Source organism: Podarcis filfolensis (genome assembly GCF_964270895.1).
Source record: "Podarcis filfolensis genome assembly, chromosome: 3".
Classification (NCBI taxonomy): Eukaryota; Metazoa; Chordata; class Lepidosauria; order Squamata; family Lacertidae; genus Podarcis; species Podarcis filfolensis.
Genome location: NC_139606.1, coordinates 69,143,629 through 69,161,740, shown reverse-complemented (window position 1 = coordinate 69,161,740; position 18,112 = coordinate 69,143,629). Strand labels below are relative to the sequence as shown.

The 18,112-nt window shown below is 40.0% G+C and overlaps 1 protein-coding gene across 4 annotated transcripts in view; it reads right to left on the bottom strand.

Annotated features, from left to right (window-relative positions):
• The window catches only part of SNX9 (sorting nexin 9), a 42,413-nt gene that overhangs the window by 4,358 nt on the left and 19,943 nt on the right, over nucleotides 1-18,112 (bottom strand). For 2 of the 4 annotated variants that reach the window (XM_083607972.1, XM_083607971.1), the window contains exons 5-18: nucleotides 15,925-16,008; nucleotides 14,652-14,805; nucleotides 14,097-14,250; nucleotides 12,978-13,062; nucleotides 12,209-12,334; nucleotides 11,918-12,035; nucleotides 9,360-9,490; nucleotides 7,738-7,841; nucleotides 7,370-7,473; nucleotides 5,103-5,180; nucleotides 3,743-3,819; nucleotides 2,873-2,962; nucleotides 853-967; nucleotides 103-194 (exon numbers count right to left, since the gene is read on the bottom strand). In XM_083607972.1, the coding sequence (XP_083464098.1) occupies nucleotides 103-194; nucleotides 853-967; nucleotides 2,873-2,962; nucleotides 3,743-3,819; nucleotides 5,103-5,180; nucleotides 7,370-7,473; nucleotides 7,738-7,841; nucleotides 9,360-9,490; nucleotides 11,918-12,035; nucleotides 12,209-12,334; nucleotides 12,978-13,062; nucleotides 14,097-14,250; nucleotides 14,652-14,805; nucleotides 15,925-16,008 (1,512 nt within the window). The remainder of the gene's footprint in view (nucleotides 1-102; nucleotides 195-852; nucleotides 968-2,872; nucleotides 2,963-3,742; nucleotides 3,820-5,102; nucleotides 5,181-7,369; nucleotides 7,474-7,737; nucleotides 7,842-9,359; nucleotides 9,491-11,917; nucleotides 12,036-12,208; nucleotides 12,335-12,977; nucleotides 13,063-14,096; nucleotides 14,251-14,651; nucleotides 14,806-15,924; nucleotides 16,009-18,112) is intronic. The other 2 variants (XM_083607974.1, XM_083607973.1) reach the window with 1 other exon arrangement.

Here is an 18,112-nt window from a genome sequence, read left to right as displayed (position 1 = left end):
TTTACAATTAAGTGGTTTGTATAATTTTTTATGAAAAAATATGAAATTTTGGAAGAATAAGCAAGTGCAGACAGAGAGAGTTCAAGACACATTGCAACTTACTGTTTCATAGAACTGTGCCTGTTGCTCCAGATACAAGCGCATCACACTATTGTAATCATAAATTCGGTTACTGTGGAAGTGATTCATTTCAGCTGTAAAATCAAAACCAGAGCACATATTGAAGTCTGACTCCAAAAAGGAATAAATTTTACTCATTTAGGAATCCAAGCAAAATGCCAGATTTGCACTTTATGGTAGTGGAGGGGTAGGAAAACCATTTTTTCTGTTGAGGGCATGGCAGCAGCAGTAGCAGCAGCAACAACCAAAAACAATTTTATTATTTATACCCCACCCAACTGGCAGAGCCAATGAAAGGCTGATTTGAGACTGAAGTATTTTGTCTTAACTAATCAAGAATAAAGACTGAGTATCTCACCCAATGTCACCACAGATTATACTCCCCAATCATATGCAGGTCAACCCTGAAGCCTGCCTTATGTTGTTTGACACTGCTGTTCTTACATACAGAAGACTTAATTTAATACAGTAGACGAATACTGCTACTGTTCCAGAAAGCAAGTGAAAGGGATTCCTTTCTGACTACACACACAGAGAGACACACAGGGGACACCAATTAATTCAGACAGGTGGGGAAAACCTCTTCACTCCCTGCACCCCAAACCATATAAGCATCACGTATTTGTAATGTGACTAAAATTATTCTTAAAATTCCCTTTCACCAATCCCCTTCTATCCCCATTCCCAATTAACAGGGGAAACCATGTCATTTAAATGTAAAGTACATTTTACCTTGTAGTGCATATGACATGGTGCTTACACGCTTCAGCATGTTTTGTTTATCCTGTGGGGTGATTTTGCTGGTAGCAACTAATTTATCACTTTCCTTCACTTTTTCTATTGCTCCCTGTTAAGACAAAACATCACATAAAGCATCAACGGAAAAGCATCTCAAATTAAATTAATTAGTTTCATTTGCCTGTGTTGTATCTGCGTTCATTCTATTTCCTAAGACTCCCTCCCCTCCCTCAAAAATTTACAAAGCCTGGAAGGAGGAGTGTTGTATGCTAGGATCAACCACCACATACTCAATCTTCCTCCAAACCAATTCACACAATCATGGGGCATGCTATGGGAACTATAAAACCAAGCTGCAATGTACACTAGTTTTGTGCTGCTATTTATGCATGCAGAACTGCAATCCTCTGCACAGCAAGCAGCGCTGTTGCAAAACTGGCTTGGGAAAGGCAGTGGGCAGTAGTTTCAGGTCATCATCAGATGACTATGAATCTACCATCAGTAGTTTCAAAATTAAGTTTAAATTTAAGCTGCTAAAATACATTAAAGCATAGCCACGAAAGATGCTTAGCCATTTTCATGTATCCTGGAGGGGGCAGTCACAAAGGGTAAACACAGCTACAACACTGTTAACACCTAACTTGTCGTAATCAGCCTGACTTTGAATAAAATGCCTGGGTGTTGTGGGGCAGATAATCAACCGAAATTAGAGGTTGTCTATGTGGATATTTAATGTCTTAAGGCTAGATTCAACTAAGGAATTGTGCTAGCTCAACAGCATTTTCTCAGCTTGCCAACCTCTCAACTGGCTCTTTGGGTGGTCAGGAAAACCCCTAGAACGGCATATGCAGGCGGAGGAGAGGGAGGATTGCTCCATCCGGCAAGGTGAAATGCTTGCACTGATGGAACAATTTCCATTGCTCCCTAAGTTTCTTCCACAGAAAAGTGCTCCTGAAAGTCCTCTCAAAATAGTGACTGAAGCTCTCACACTTTATAAACCACAGAGACTATTTGGGGTTTCCTCAAGTGTGAGAACTATACAGTGAACATACTCTATGCAGGCTTTCTAATCTTGGTCTTCACAGGAAGCCGCCATGTTATGAGTCAGACCACTGGACCATCTAGCTCAGTAGTGTTGAAACTGAGTGGCAGTGGTTCCCCAGTATTTCAGAAGATAATCTTTCTCAGCACCACCTGGGGACTGAAGCTGCGCCATTTTGCCTGCAAGGCAGATGCTCTGCCACTGAGCTATAGCCCTTCTCCAAATACCCTAGGACAAGAACCCCCAACCTTTCTTGGCCTGCAGGCACATCTGGAAATCCAAGAACCTGCTGTGGGCAACACAAAATACCGTATTTTTCACTCTATAAGACACACCAGACCACAACACGCACCTAGTTTTTTGGAGGAAGAAAACAAGAAAAAAAATATTCTGAATCTCAGAAGCCAGAACAGCAAGAGGGATCGCTGCACAGTGAAAGCAGCAATTCCTCTTGCTATTCTCGCTTCTGGGATAGCTGTGCAGCCTGCATTCGCTCCATAAGACGCACACACATTTCCCCTTACTTTTTAGGAGGGAAAAAGTGAGTCTTATAGAGCAAAAAATACGGGACCCATTTCCCAGTAGAAAAACTGGTGGTGCTCAGGACTGCTGCCCCCTGCAAAACAACAACAAAAAAAAAAACCACCCTGCAGACAAAACACATACACCCAAACAAAACAAAAAAGCAAACATCAAAAGCCAAACCTCCAAGGTGTAAAGCAATTCCCCAAACAATGCAAAAAAAGGGCAGGCAAAACACCCATTCACCCTAAGAACAAGCAGGAAAAATACTTCCATCCACTTCAGCAACCAATCAAATACAAAAACCAACTAAAATACACACATCCCAAAACTCAGCAGGTAGTAGCAAGACCCCTTCTCCTTTCCTGAAGAGACCGAGAGTCTGCATAACTTACACTATGATAAGTAGCACCCACCTCTTTAAAAGTCATGGTGAAAAAGGCTTCTTACCTTGTGAGCACCTATGATATCTGGGAAGCAACCAAGAAATCCTTTGTATTCATGATTGGTTTCCATTAGAAAATGAAGATCCTGCTTTGGCTGATAAAGAGAGGGGAAATCCAGTTATTGACTCCGTAACAATAGGTCATACAAGCTCCACATCTAAACTGAAAATCAGAAGACTACCAATGAGGAGGGGACCATGAAATTTTGAGTGCTGAAAAATGGCAGCTCACCTACAAATTGCAAATGGATACATGTTAGAAATTGTTACTTTAAAAAAGATAGCAAATTCAAATATAAAATCAGTGAACATAAATCATTGTATTTTATCCAATCTTTGTACAAACAGGCTTTAATACAACAGGGAGTATAAGATTTCAGGGTTTTGTTTTGCCCAAAGCCCTTTTAAAAGAGGCACATATCCTGCAAATCATGTGTTGGTGTGGCTGAATCTAGCCCCTGCCCCCTGCACTTTATAGAGCTAGCAGGTTAGGAGTTGCATGCCCAGCTCCCAGTTACACATAAATTTCCCATTCATTTACTGATACAGAAGCAGGCTTCTGCATACCATGACTATGGTGGTAGATTTTATTTCATAAAATTTATATACTGCTTGATTGTAAGGGGGGAACCTCAAAGTGTTTTTTAATCAGCAACTCTTGCTAAATTCTTAGCACCTTTATAATCACTCAAAGTATGCTATGCATTTCTAGGGAGACAGCCATCCAATGAGCTTTGCCCACTTGTACAACATGACCTCTTGTTTCTCTTCTCCCCAACCTGCTCCAGAAGAAGGTGGCTCACCATGTAAGCAAACACCTGCTCCATTTGAACTCACCCATGGACTTCCCCCCACAATGTAGTAGTATGACATACCTGTTCTGCTACAAGACTGGCAATTTCTTCATATGTTTTTCCTGCTTCTGTTATTGCTTCATGGAGGTCAGACTCTCCTAAAAACAAATGAGACATAGAGGTTTTCAAGTACGTCAAAATGAGTCGCTGAAACAAACAAAAATGGGACATGTAGAAACATCTACATTTTAAAATAAGTGTTTGTTGGTACATGCAGTGATTTCTATACTAGAAGGTTTATAAGTATTTGTGGAAGTAAATCAATACTTAATATAAAAATCTTACGTAAGACTTACTTCAAATGTGAAGAATAAACCAATCCATGAGAAAAAATAAACTGCCTTTAATTATACCAGTAATTATAAATTTGAAACTAGCAAACTATCAGGACTAAGATGACAAAATTAAATGATAGCATCTTTATATTTTTCATATCCTTCCCTAGCCACACATGTTCAAATGTTTCTGCTGAACACATCAACACAAGGCTGGGGTTTAGTTTGGCACATTAAGTTTTGGGGCAAAACAGCAGGGCTTTCATGTAGTCTAATTCACCTATTCTTTGTTTACTGTTGCAGAGAAATGCTGTAAACGTGTTTATGTTTGGAATGAAAACATGTTCTGTGACCTCTGCAACAGAGTTCAAAGCCTGCAGAGCTGATATTGGAGAGAGGAGAGAGATAGCTGCTTTAAAATTTCATTATACAGGGCCTGGATCAGGTAATTTTAGTCTGATTGCTCTGGGTCACAACAATTAACTGATGTTCCAGACAGCTGGGAGTTAGCTATCAGTTAGGGAAAAGGCTGTTGAGGAGTTGGATGAGAAGCAAACAGCTGAGGCAGGTGTGTGGAAAAAGGCCTGAGTATCAATACACAATGTGTGGTTAATATATGTCTGGCAAAAAAATTAGAAGGGAGCCAGTGATTGAGTTGGTCTGAGAGACTGTCCTGTGTAAAAGTCTTACTAGAAAGGAGGTTACAAGAGTAAACCACAATATTTTGATCTTTTAAGAAATCACTATCAATATAACTCTCCAAACAGAGATTATATTAATAAATCGTATTTCTAGTATTGATGCCTTTGCTTAAAACAAGTATTTAACCCCAATATCTAATCATTATAAATCGGAGCATGACAGGGAAGGACTCAGAGGCATATTGGTAGCCACTAAGAGAACAAGTGTGCGGGACTAGGTAAGTCTTTCGCCTGATCCAGCAGGGCTCTTTTCATATGTTCAGCTTACCTGCCATTTGAAGGAAGTTTAGTCCATTAAAAACCCAAAATATTTATTCCAAGCTCATCCAATTAATGCAGCGCAAATACTAGAAACAGGTGAAGTTGCTTTGAAAGACAAATCAAAACAGAGCTAGAATGAAATACCTTGATAACCACTGCTATGGAAAACCACTGCTAAACCCTGTAAAGCTTTTCCTATTTTCTGGTATTCCTTGGGCAATGCTGAAAGGAAAAAAAAAAAGGATTTAATGTTAAGATATAATCTGGTAAAGCCAGAAAAATGCAATGAGCTTGTTTAAAAGCAGTGCTAGTGTTTAGTGGCTATGCAGGGTTATGTAGATGAGCTTCAATGAGCCCAAGTGAAGTACAGTACGGATCTCATACAACTCCCCTCCCCATCCTCCCATAAGGGGTGGAGAGCAGGGGGAGGCAGGGCGTCTCGGGTGCCATCTTTGAGAGGGTTACAAGAAGACACCCCGTGGGGGGGCTTGCCCTGCCACCACCTCCCATGCGGCAAAGAGGAGGACTTCTGCTAAGATTGTTGTTGTTGTTGTTTAGTCGTTTAGTCGTGTCCGACTCTTCGTGACCCCGTGGACCAGAGCACGCCAGGCACTTCTGTCTTCCACTGCCTCCCGCAGTTTGTTCAGACTCATGTTTGTAGCTTCGAAGACACTATCCAACCACCTCGTCCTCTGTCGTCCCCTTCTCCTTGTGCCCTCCATCTTTCCCAACATCAGGGTCTTTTCCAGGGAGTCTTCTCTTCTCATGAGGTGGCCAAAGTATTGGAGCCTCAGCTTCACGATCTGTCCTTCCAGTGAGCACTCAGGGCTGATTTCCTTCAGAATGGAGAGGTTTGATCTTCTTGCAGTCCATGGGACTCTCAAGAGTCTCCTCCAGCACCATAATTCAAAAGCATCAATTCTTCGGCGATCAGCCTTCTTTATGGTCCAGCTCTCACTTCCATACATCACTACTGGGAAAACCATAGCTTTAACTATGATCACTGCCTTGCCGTGGCGAAGGGGCTTGAAGAACTCAAAGAAGCTATGAACTATGCCAAGCAGGGCACCCAAGATGAACAGGGCATAGTGGAGAGTTTTGACCAAACGTGATCCACCTGGAGGAGGAACCGGCAAGCCACTCCAGTATCCCTGCCAAGAAAACTCCATGGACAAAGACTGCTAAGATTACTTTGTTTCAAAGAAGCTTGATTTAGCATTATGCATGTATCAGAGATCCTGATTTACTAGCAGTAGTTTGTTAAACCAGTCAGCTTTACTTGAAGCTGGCTTGTTTATGAAACCATTTGTTTGCTTTAATCCATCATTCCTGGCACAAACAGGAGGAGACATGGGGAAGGATGAGTGCACAAGCTCAGCGCTTCACTTGGGTTTGCTGAGATTCATGCATGTAGCATTATGCATGAGCCAACTCAGCAAATAACTGACTACAAAACACTACCTAAATCAGAGGTGGGCAATCTTATCAGAGGATGGGCTGGTTGACGCTCCATCCATCAGAGGATGGGCCGGAGCGTGTGCGCCCGTGCACAGACGCTATTTCTGGCGTTCCTCCGACCTGGAAGTGCGCCAGAATTAGCGTGTGTGCATGTGCACGGGCGCTTCTCCGTCCCGCACGCGTGTGCACATGCTATTTCCGGCACACATCCGGGTTGGAGCAGTGCCCGTGTGCATGCACACAGGCACCATCAACCCGGAAGTCGGTCCCCGCACCGTGCCGCTAAGAGCGGGGGGCGGCAGGGGTCGCCATGGGCCGGTTAGACAAGCCTCATGGGCCACTACTAGCCCATGGACCTTAGGTTGCCGACCCCTGACCTAAATAAACACCAGTATGGCAGGCAGCCAAAGTTCTGTTTATTCTGCTGTGATCTTTTCTGGCAAGCTCGTTTATGCTTTCAAAACACCAAGATCTAAAACATTTACTAGCTTTGAAAATTCATTTTGTTCGCCAAGTATTCTGTAAATAAAGCTGCCTACAGTAGATAAACACATACTCATTGCAAAATCATGTGAAGGAGAAAAAACCATTCTGTAAGAGCTCTTTAAACCCAGAATACACCCACCCACCCCCCATTCCAGATCTTGAGAACTTATTCAAACATCTTAAAAAAAACAAGAAGCACGGTTAAAAAATAAGAATGCATAAGCTGTGGGGCAACTTCCAAAAGCAACGTCTGTCAGAACCAGAGCTTTCAAGTGTTTTTGAGGCAAGTACAGTCACTTTTGTGGATTGCATATTTTATATGGAATTGATTCATTCATTTCATGAACACTGCACTAGTAGTTCTAGTCTTTTGCCAAATTAAGTCCTGTTACACATTGTATAAACACATTAAAAAATTAGTCGAGATATGACAATTTTCATTGTGTTAAATATATTCCAACACTTACGTCCTGTACAGCGTTTCCAGTGTTCGTGGCCTACTGTCAACAACTCCTTAACTCCATCATCCATGGCTTTAGTGAACTTCCCAACTGCATCACATTTCTGTTCACTGTATAATGAAGAACTGAATTACACAGGGTTTTTCTCATTTTCTACTGTGAACATTTTTTATCTGGATTTTTTTTTCTTTTTGCATACTGACCAGGAGGCCACATGCCCTCAGTACAGTTTACATCCCTTTTGCAAAGTGAAAACTACATTTTAGTCCTACATTTTAGATTAAATATGCTTTAAAAACAAGTGCACTTTTTTTAAAAAGCAGGCAACAGCAATTTTGAAATAAGACATGAAAACGAAGAATCTAACACCTTACATTTCTAACAAATCCAAGTCAGGTGCTTCTGGTTCCATAGTAGAAAAGACCATAACACCCACAACCTCATCTTTTTCTGCCTTCCTTTTACCGGTTTTCCATTCCTAGGGAAAAGAACAAGTGTGGCAATGTGAGACAGCACACTCTTGCAGTGACATCTTGAACAGTCTCAATCACATAAGGACTTTGGCCTCCTCCCATACGCTTCTTGAGCAGGGCAGGGGCCTGCCATAGATCTTCAGATTCCTCCCAGTCCTCAATTCAAAACAATAATCAAGCATGAAAGAAACCGTGATCCAGACAGCCACATATGTGACTTAACATCTATTATTCTTCAGCTTCTTTTTCAGAAAGCTCCTTTCTGCAAAAATCTCTTTTTAATCTTGGGGAAGTTTCACACTGAATTTTTAATGTAGCTATTTGAAAGCTGAGTATAGCTCATTCACTGGTCACTTCAGCACTGGATTACTACAATGTGCTCTATGTGAGGCTTCACTTGTGCTTGATCTGAAAGCTGCAGTTAGTGCAGAATGCCACAGCATGATCGCCGAGAGGAGTGAGACTCTGCCAGCATAGAACATCCCTGCACAGAGATCTGCACTGGTTGCAGATTTACTGCCGGGTCAAGTTCAAGGTGTTCCTATTAATATATGAAACTTTTAACAGCCTGAGGTCATTTACTAGGGAGATTCCAAACTTCATACATACCTACTCGACCACTTTTGACCTGCAAAACTGGCACTATTACAGATGCCACGTAACTCTTGCTTCACGTTTGTAAGAAATCAATCATTTATTGTGGCAGTATCCACACTTTGGAATTCCCTGCCTAGTGATGTAAGGTAGGCCTCTTTCACTGTACTCTTTTCGGCACCTGCTAAGAATATTTTTGTTTAGGCAAGCCTATCCAGATGACATGTGTTTTACTCTGGTTTTTAGCTTATTGTTTATTTTAACTTTTTATGTTTTAAAAAGTTGTTTTTAACTTTTTTTGGGGGGGGGGGTGATTTTATTGTTTTATGCTTTTCGTAAACCGCTTTGAGGTTTTATTACAATCAAGAGGTATAAAAATCCTCTGAAATAAATAAAACAAGAACGATCCAAATAACTGCAGCAACAGCTTAAGCCCTGACCATGCACATAAAGGGGCTCTTTGCCTTATAACTTGGCCTGGAAAAATATCTTGCCCAAACTTACTCATACATTTTCCAGAAGGGAAGCCATGTTAATTTGTTGTTTTAGTCATACATATATAATATCACTTAGCACTCTCAAGCCACCAGTACTTTAGACTTAAGCAAAGTTAGGTAACAACTTTACCAAATTGCTGCTTGAAAAATGTTAGTGTTCATAAGCGAGGTGCTTCTACAAAAAGCCATAGTCCCACCTGCCTTTGGGAAAATGGTCTTCTAGAAATAACAGTGTTCCATTTTATCCCCTTTTAAACTATGCACCAAAAGGTGCATAGGCGTCATCCCCTTTCTCACAATCAAGCTGTATATAAATTTTATGAAATAAATAAATGTTAAACCAGGGACTACTCGCTACTGCTTTTGGAGATGCATATCTAATGTCACTGTCAGATTTCTCTCAAAGCAATTAAAAACAATTGAATGTAATACCTTTTCATCACGGAAACTAAGGAACTGCTGAAAAACTTCACTTTCTGAAACAACTGGATGACGACACATCCTGGTCATCCATGCCTGTAGCCTCTCCATCCTCATTTTGATGAATTCTTCCTCGAAACGCCCTGCAGGCCAATTAGTAACAGATACTGACATTCACACTTAATGCCATCTATTCCCCCCGCAATAAGACAAGCAATTTTTAGCTTGTTTACTTATTTGAAGCCTTTTAGCCTGCCCTTCACTAAAAATCCCTGAGCAGGGTACAATATAATCTAAAACAAACAGCAAAAATCCAAGTCACACAAAATTCAACAAGGAAGGAAAATACTTCTAAAAGTAGCTCAGTCAAATGGCTAGGGAAATAAATAGGATCTTCAAAAGGTATCTATAACCCAACAGGGTTGGCACCAACTATTTTGGGGAGACTCAGATTTAAGAAAATGGGAGATGTATCCGTGTATAAGACGCCCCCTAATTTATATTTAAGGTAAAAAACTTAGTCTTATACATGGAAAAATATGGTATATTGGGGGGACGGGGACGGACATTTTACAACCTAGGTGTGATGATCAAGACTGCCCTCTTATACATGACCACATATTGCATGCTATGTGAGACTGTTAAGAGGACATCACCACCAGATCTCAAGGACCCTATACAAAGCTGTACAGAGTTAATTCTCTGGTTTTGCGTAAGCTGCAAGTTAGTCAGCTTACAGATTCTATGTAATGTTTCAATTTATTATAACACACACACCTGCCTGTGAAACTTAAGATGTACTTCAATTTAAAACAGAAGATCCACTTGGTTTAGAAACACTTAATCTCCCTTTGAATAATGGTGGTGAATTGTTAGGTTGCTTGTTTTAGAAAGTGGTAAGTATGGAAGGTTAGGGAAAGAAAAGCTACGGTCAATGACAAAAAAATAAAAGAATAGCAGTGGTAATGTAGCCCATTGCAACTTGTGTGCCATTTGCAATCCCAGCAGTTACTGACCCTTGGAAGGGTAAGAGTTCTATTTAAATCATCCACACCCAGCAGCATGCTATAAATTCACTCTAATTTTCTCTTTAAGTCACAGTGGAGGCAGTGGAGTCCTTGACAAGGCGCTGGAAGCTAGTAGCATTGTGCCAGTGGGTACAATGGTACCCTTGAAGTCTTCTCCTAGTGCTCATGAAGCCTGAAGGCTCCCCACCACAGCCTGCCCCCTAGTCATAAGTTGAGGCGTGGCAACTTTTCCCTCCCTAGCGCTAAAGGAAAAATTTGGAAGAGCAACACTGTTTCCTACTTTCTCTTTCAGTTCTATGTGCTTTTCAAAGTTCAGATTAAATCTACTGGATCCAACTTTTACCTAGACATCAAGGATTTTCAAAATGAAGTGTTTCTGTGCATGCACTCTATTTTAATTGTTTTTATTGCTTTGGGCTGCAAAGCAATAGATAAACGTGAGAAATGCCACAATAAAATATAAGGCAGTGCCAAGTCTCTCATTTGTTTTGCATATGCTAATTGCCAACATTAACACTGCAAACATACTTTCAAAAAAACAACAACAAAAAACAGTGCATTTACCAAAGAAAATAGCAAGAAGCATACAATTTTTCTATATTACCATTTAACAAGGTTAGAGGGGAATAAACACTGATTGGAAAATAAAGTTTCTTTCAATCTCACAATACTCAAAATAATGGAGAAAAAATTCTCGAAATCTTAATCAGTGATTCCCAATGTACTAGTCTGCTATGGCTTTCTTTCAAGCTCATGTGTGCACTTCAGAAAAAACTGCTGGAATTCTAAGCTTGAAGTTCTAGCTAAGGAAAAAGTAAATCACTTCCTTAGTTTTCCACTTCCTTGGCATGCATCGTAGTACACAATGCTCAATTTCCTTCTCACGCAGTATGCTGCTTGCATTTGCAGCATTACACAGAGCTATAGAGCAGGATGCACAACAGATTCTTTTTTACTGGCTGACTTTAAGATATCTGTTTAAAAGATCACACTTCAGGGGTACAGAGAGTCAAATGGATAGAAATGCCAATTAATCAGAACAGAAGTGGCAAGCTTAGCTGCTCCACTGCAATAAGGCCTATGATTTCCACAGCATAATCCTTGGACATTACATGCCGAATTACTTTAATCTTATATTTTATAAAAACTGGACCACATTCCAACACTCCTTTGGTTTCAGAATAGCCCAATCAAGCACATAATGAAGGGAAAGACAAAGCCTCAAATCTATCAAGGCAGTATAAACAAAATATTAACATCTACTTTTTTCAGGAAGTGTAGCATTAGGAGGCAGATTAAAGAAAGACTAGTGCAGGCTACCAGCAACAGCATACTCTGTTCTCAACCACTTTGTTGCTGCTCTTCATTTTTATTCCTCCACTGTTCTTATGAAATTTAAGGGGATAGTCAGTTTTAAGCTGAGAAGTCCTCATTTTCAGAGTGACCATCTTGCATTAATATCATCTTTCAGAAAAACAACAAAGCTAATCAGAGAGCGACAAAACTTCCTGTTTCAAGAACCATCAATTTGGAGAAGGTTACCTGTCACTTGCTTGTCTGGAAGAGATGGAATTGGAATGGCTGATCCAAACTTAATCAAGAGACGTTCATATAACCAGTCGAAGTGCTTGTATCTGTGGTTGACAGCTCGATTAGTGTTCTGCAAGATAGGCAGACAAAACACTCTTGCTTATGACTTCCAAAATATATTTACTACTATGTCTGTATAAGTCAGGGTTATTTAACTGTATGATGTAAATCATAGATAAACGATCAAAAGAATTGGGACATTTTGAGATGTCACCTAAACAAACTTCTCTGGTACGCACTTACTGTACATGTAAGCTGATATTCGATGTAGCTCTTCAAACCATACATTTTAGAACCTTTTTTTGGATCAGCCACAACACAGTCAAATGTAGAGGTAGGATACACCCACATTGGCCCATAATCTCCAATCTACAGGACAACAAAAGTATTTATTATCTCCAAGCATGCTACACAAATCTAAAATATGAAATTGCATTTAATGCACACTAAACCTACATGTGGAGCCAATGATGCATCCATTCTATACCTGAAAGTAATTACTACAATAAGCAATCCAGAGGCTTAGCAAGCTGCATTATCAGGCATAATACAGAAATGGGCCACACAGAACTTTATACCTGGATGCCAGTTTGAAGCAGGTGCCCAAAGCACCTTTTGCAAACAGCATTTTAGGATCTCTCAATGATAGTATAGCATTTCAACTACTCAGGACAAATAGTGCCTAGGAAGAAAATTGCTCATAAAAGTTATAGTGGTGTTATTGTGCTGTAGAGTGATGAACTTGAATCGTGGTCCCTGTGAATTACATGCTTAATTTCTGGAAGAGTGCCCTTGAGGCTTCACAGTTCCCATGGAAGTATGCAACATACTCAGTATGTTCAAGGCCAGACAGGCTTTTCATTCAAGAAGCACTTTCCTAAGTACATACTGCTTTGGCTAAAAGTGAGTATGTATATGTTTATACACTAATGCCACATGCAGTTGCCAAAGATAGATATGAATACAACACACACACACACACACACACACACACACACACACACACACTTACAATTATAGGAATTTTCTCTTTGGGTTTTGCTAGCTGCTTTGACAAGAGATACTGCTCCACTCCAGGTTTTGCAAATCCAGGAAATCTGATCAGAGAAATTAAGTGAGTGAATCCTTCTTTCATAGGCTCTTTGGCAGATTCAGAACTGCTTGCCATATTTTATAGACATTTGGTGTATCCAAGAAGGTAAATACGTCTGTTACTAAAACAATGGTGCTGAAAGGATCTAGTTAGTTACAGACTGAGCAACAACTGCATTAGGAGTATATAAATATGCACCTATAATTAAGTCATTGCTGAGTGGCTGAATTCAGCCAATCAGAACAAACGGTGCAGAGGAACTGTTAGTACCAACTGCCACTATAACACCATATAAGAGGCCTCTTGAATTCTCTTCTGTCATTTGATAAACTGACAGTTACATTCTCCCGCAGTTCAGAATCCAGAAACATTTCAAGTGCATGAAAAGGCCCAGTCCTTAGCAGGAATTTCATCTCCTCACTTCCCAGTCAACCCCCACACTCCTGACTGTATAACTAACTTTCTTTTTTATAAGTGACAGACAGAATATCCAGAATGTATATCTCATTGCAGAGCCGGACAACTGGGCAGAAGGAGGCTGCTGAAGAGTGGGGGTGGAGGTGCATACAAAAGCCCCACGGGGCAAGAGAGTGCAAAGGATTTATATCTCTGGCTGTAAGCAAGAACTATCCTGTTAAGACAAATCACTTAACTAAAATCCACTTGCTGCAGAAAATGTGAAAACTAAACTATATTGTCAAATCATTCCAGCTGTTCAAAACCACCTAAGGGACACCAACATTTTGGTCCAACAAGTCCACACAAAAGAGATGATAAAGCTCAATTGAAGGCCATATTTTATTTGAGGAAATAAGTTTTGTTTGGGACTTATAAATAGATTTTGTTTTTGTCTTTTACTATTTTCTTTAGCTGAATACTGATTTTGTTACCCTTTCCCACTGAAACAAGATTATTATTTGTAAACTTTACATGGAAAATGCACTACAACTTGTGAACACAGTCAACTATTCCATTTTAAATTCCTCTTTAAATTTCTATTTCCCCTACCCCCACCCTATTCAGTGCTGCAGTTTTTACTTGTTAAGTGGTAGCTTCATAGCAGCTCCACGGCTATTGCCACGCTGAAGCCCTGCTGGGTCTGAAGGCTCTGCCTCTTTATATCCAAGATAGGGTGCAGCCGTTGATTTTGGGTCATCCCAATCATCATCCCAGTCATCGTCATCAGCAGCCGCTAAAGAAGAGACAATACTAGTTGCATACATAATATCCAAACCACACTTAACGCGAACAACAGTGCATCTAATTAACTGGCATCTTTCAGTTCTACAGTATCCTAATGCAACATTCAGATAGCTTTCAAGACTAAACAGCATTCTGGAGCATTCTGTGGATAAGGGTATATCGTAAGAAGTCCCAATCAACACACCCACACAAACATCTAATCAAAATGGCATATTATTGTTATTATTATTACACACAAGAATAATCTGCTGATGGTCTCTGAGTAAGTTTACCATGTAGTTTTAGCAGAATTCTGAAATCAAATATCATTATTTCCTTTCTGAATTATGTTTATCTGGAGTCCTACCCGACCCCAATAATCAGCAATGGTTACGGAAACACTCAGCTGACCTGGACCTTGATAAGCCTGTGGATGACCAAATGCTGCTGCATCCCAGTTGTTTGAAGCGCTGTTTTTCTGCCTATTTTCAGGTTTTGCTGCCCAGCCATCACCACCTGTTGTGTTGTCCCAGCTTGACCAGGGGTCGTTTGCATTGCTGGTAGCCTAAGTTTAACAATGAAAAAAGGTGGGATATATATGTTTTTTGAAAAACAGCACAGAAAAAGTAAAATTTTAGTCACAAATGTTACCAATAAATTCCCTTTTAAAGTAAAATAGGGAAAATTGTTGGAAGGCAAAAACATGTATTCCATTATTTTCCACACAGGTGCACATATAGGGTGCTATTCAACTACAGTTTACTCAAAACAGACCCACTGCAATTAATATGACTAAGTTAGCAAGCCCATCATTTTCAATGGGCCTACTCCTGAGTAAACAGTAGTTGTACTCCCTTATTTAAATCTACAAATAAAAGTCAAAAAGCAATTCTAAACAATTAAAATATAAAAGGCACATTTTTATGCTTTTAGATAACACTATGGCATTAAACACAGCAGCTCATTAGACGCCAACAGTCTGATCCTAGTTGGAAGCAAGTGTTATTCTTTTCAATGGAGTTTGAAATCAGCAAAAACAGAACCTGTTAGTCGGCTAACGGTGGTTCTACCCAGACTTTGAACACAAACACATGTTTAGGTAACAAAAGAAGCCATTATAGCCACAAATATGTCCACTTTGATATACAAGCCCAAACATCATTTTATAATAATCATAATCATCTAAGATACACTGTTTCATTGCCCTGGTTGTCAATTTGATTTGAGGGGCAACTCAAAAGTTCTGGTAATTATCTTTAACGCCCTAAGCAGCTCAAGTCCAGGATACCAAAGAGACTGCCTACTCCCATACCAACCAGCCTACTCTCTGGAGATGATGCCCTTTTCTGTTTTTCACAGGCTCTTTTTCAAAGTCTTATTTTGCTTACAGATGTAGCAAAGTTTTGAAAATTATTTAGCCACTGCCTTAGGAGTTGAGAAGAAAGCCTGCCATTAGTTCTGTGTATCTTCACAAGAATACCAGCAGTTTACCAGTGACTAAATTTAGACATTTCTGTAAATTCTACTGTATGCAGGTAGCGTGTAACATCTTCCAGCAGTGTTATTAAAATTCAGACTTGCAGATGAGATTAAAAAAAAAAGTGAGAAAGAGATCAAGTTGTATGGGTATACTTTTAGTATACTTTTTAAGGGTATACCCTTTTAGTAACTTTTTAAGAATTACCTTTCTTGTAGAAGGAGTTGAAGGTGGAGAGTGAGTAAAAAATTCCAAAATAGAAGTATGAGTGGCAGATGCCTGAGAATCCACCTTAAAAATAAGAAGCACTCAGTAAAGGGGGAAAGGCAGAAATATGAAAGCCTGATGTAGTTTTCAGCTCTGCAGCATAGAAAGATTCTTGCAGGCAAGGTGAACTGCTAAAATGCAGGCATGCCACACAACTGCCACACAATAATCAGAAGCAGCATGCATCTAAATAAAAACTCTTCTCTAAAGATTGCAGGATTTTTCTCTCATAGTCTATTCAAACTACACTATTGTGTTCAGATCCTAGATGTTACATCAAGCACAAAGGCAAACAACAACAAAAAACTTACGTAAAACCATGCAACCATGAGACATAACTTCCAAAAGCCAGACAATGTCTCCCACATCATGAAATAATCATACAACGAATACTTCCTGATCTGCTTACAAATGAACTTCATCTACAGGCCCTTCATACCAAGTATCACAATGCCATTCATGAACACCCGGTCTTAAAGCATTTGTTGCCACGGTATTGGCATCAATGAAGTCATTCAGTGTTCTTATTCCTCAAATGGAAGCATTTATATATTGTTGTGTTTTTATGGCATTCATCACATCAGAAGCATTAAGAGAACCTGAAACTGTGAAATCAACATGTGTGGTTAACACATGAAGGAAGCCTTTGTTCACACGCATTTATAACAATCAAAACACATACTAGAGTATTTTCTTGAAAGTGTTACTGGGAAAATATAAATGATACAGGAATTACTAAGCCCGAGTCCTAGGCTTAGCTCACAACACTAAGTAATTTGCTGAGTAACTTGGTTGGCTATGTCTTGCCTCATTAATTTTTACTGGTTTTCCTGAAACAAAAGTATTTTCTAAGACCTTGGAATTGACATAACTACAATTATATAGCCACTGTATATTGTTCAACCATGTTTAATTTAGAAATGATAGTAGTGTATCCCAGTCAGATGGACAGGGCACAAATAAAAAAATTGTTGTTGTTCTTGTTGCTCTCCTTCATGTCCAAAGCAAATCTCCTCTAAAGTAGTATCGCCGGAAGGAAGGGAATAATTTACATTCTGGGAGGAATTCAACATCTCTCCTGAATGCCCCATCAGTACAAGCATTTCTGCTTGCAAGACAAACAATTTCCCCTCATGAGCTGTTCTGGGGATTTCCTGATCCTCCAGAGTGGATTGAGGGGAGCATAAATCCAAGTGCTGGCTTCTGCTAGCACAAAGCTAGCATATGAGTACTAAAAACAATTTAAACATAATGTATGAAGCCATCAACCAATACTAAAGTCAATTACAGTGGTACCTCAGGTTAAGTACTTAATTCGTTCCGGAGGTCCATTCTTAACCTGAAACTGTTCTTAACCAGAAGCACCACTTTAGCTAATGGGGCCTCCTGCTGCTGCCGCGCTGCCGGAGCACAATTTCTGTTCTCATCCTGAAGTAAAGTTCTTAACTCGAGGTACTATTTCTGGGTTAGCGGAGTCTGCAACCTAAAGCATACGTAACCCGAGGTACCACTGTACTTAGACCTTAGGGCAAATGTAATGCTTAATCATGCTTATTACCAAGCAGCATAGGAGCCAACTCCCAGGGGCCAAGGTCCCTTGCCCCCCTAAAATATTTGAGGGGGCTGCCCCCCAAGTTGACGGCACTGCCATTCAAATGGTGTGTGTGTGCCACATTTCATTATCAATTAGGTGGGGCAAAACAAACCAGTAACACCCAAGCCTCCCTGGACACATTTAGATGGCTATAGAATGTTAACACTGGTCTTTCAGGGACTCCACTTTCTACATCCCTTTACAGAGAGAACTGTCCATTTATTACTCTTTGCTTCTGTCTCCTAAACCAATCACTGATCCATAGGAAGAACTCTCGTCTTACTCCATGACTGCTAACCTTGTTCAGGACTCTTTGGTGAGATCGAAAGCTTTTTGAAAGTCCAAATTCAGAATATCAGCTTTATCTATATGCCTGTAGATACTTTCAAAGAACTCCAATACATAATGACACAGGACTTACCCTTGCAGAAGCCATGCTGCTTATGCTTCAGCAAGCCTTGTTCTTTGATATATGTAGCAGTTTTCCCAGAACAGACATTAAGCTAACTAATCTGTAATTTCCAGAATCCTCCC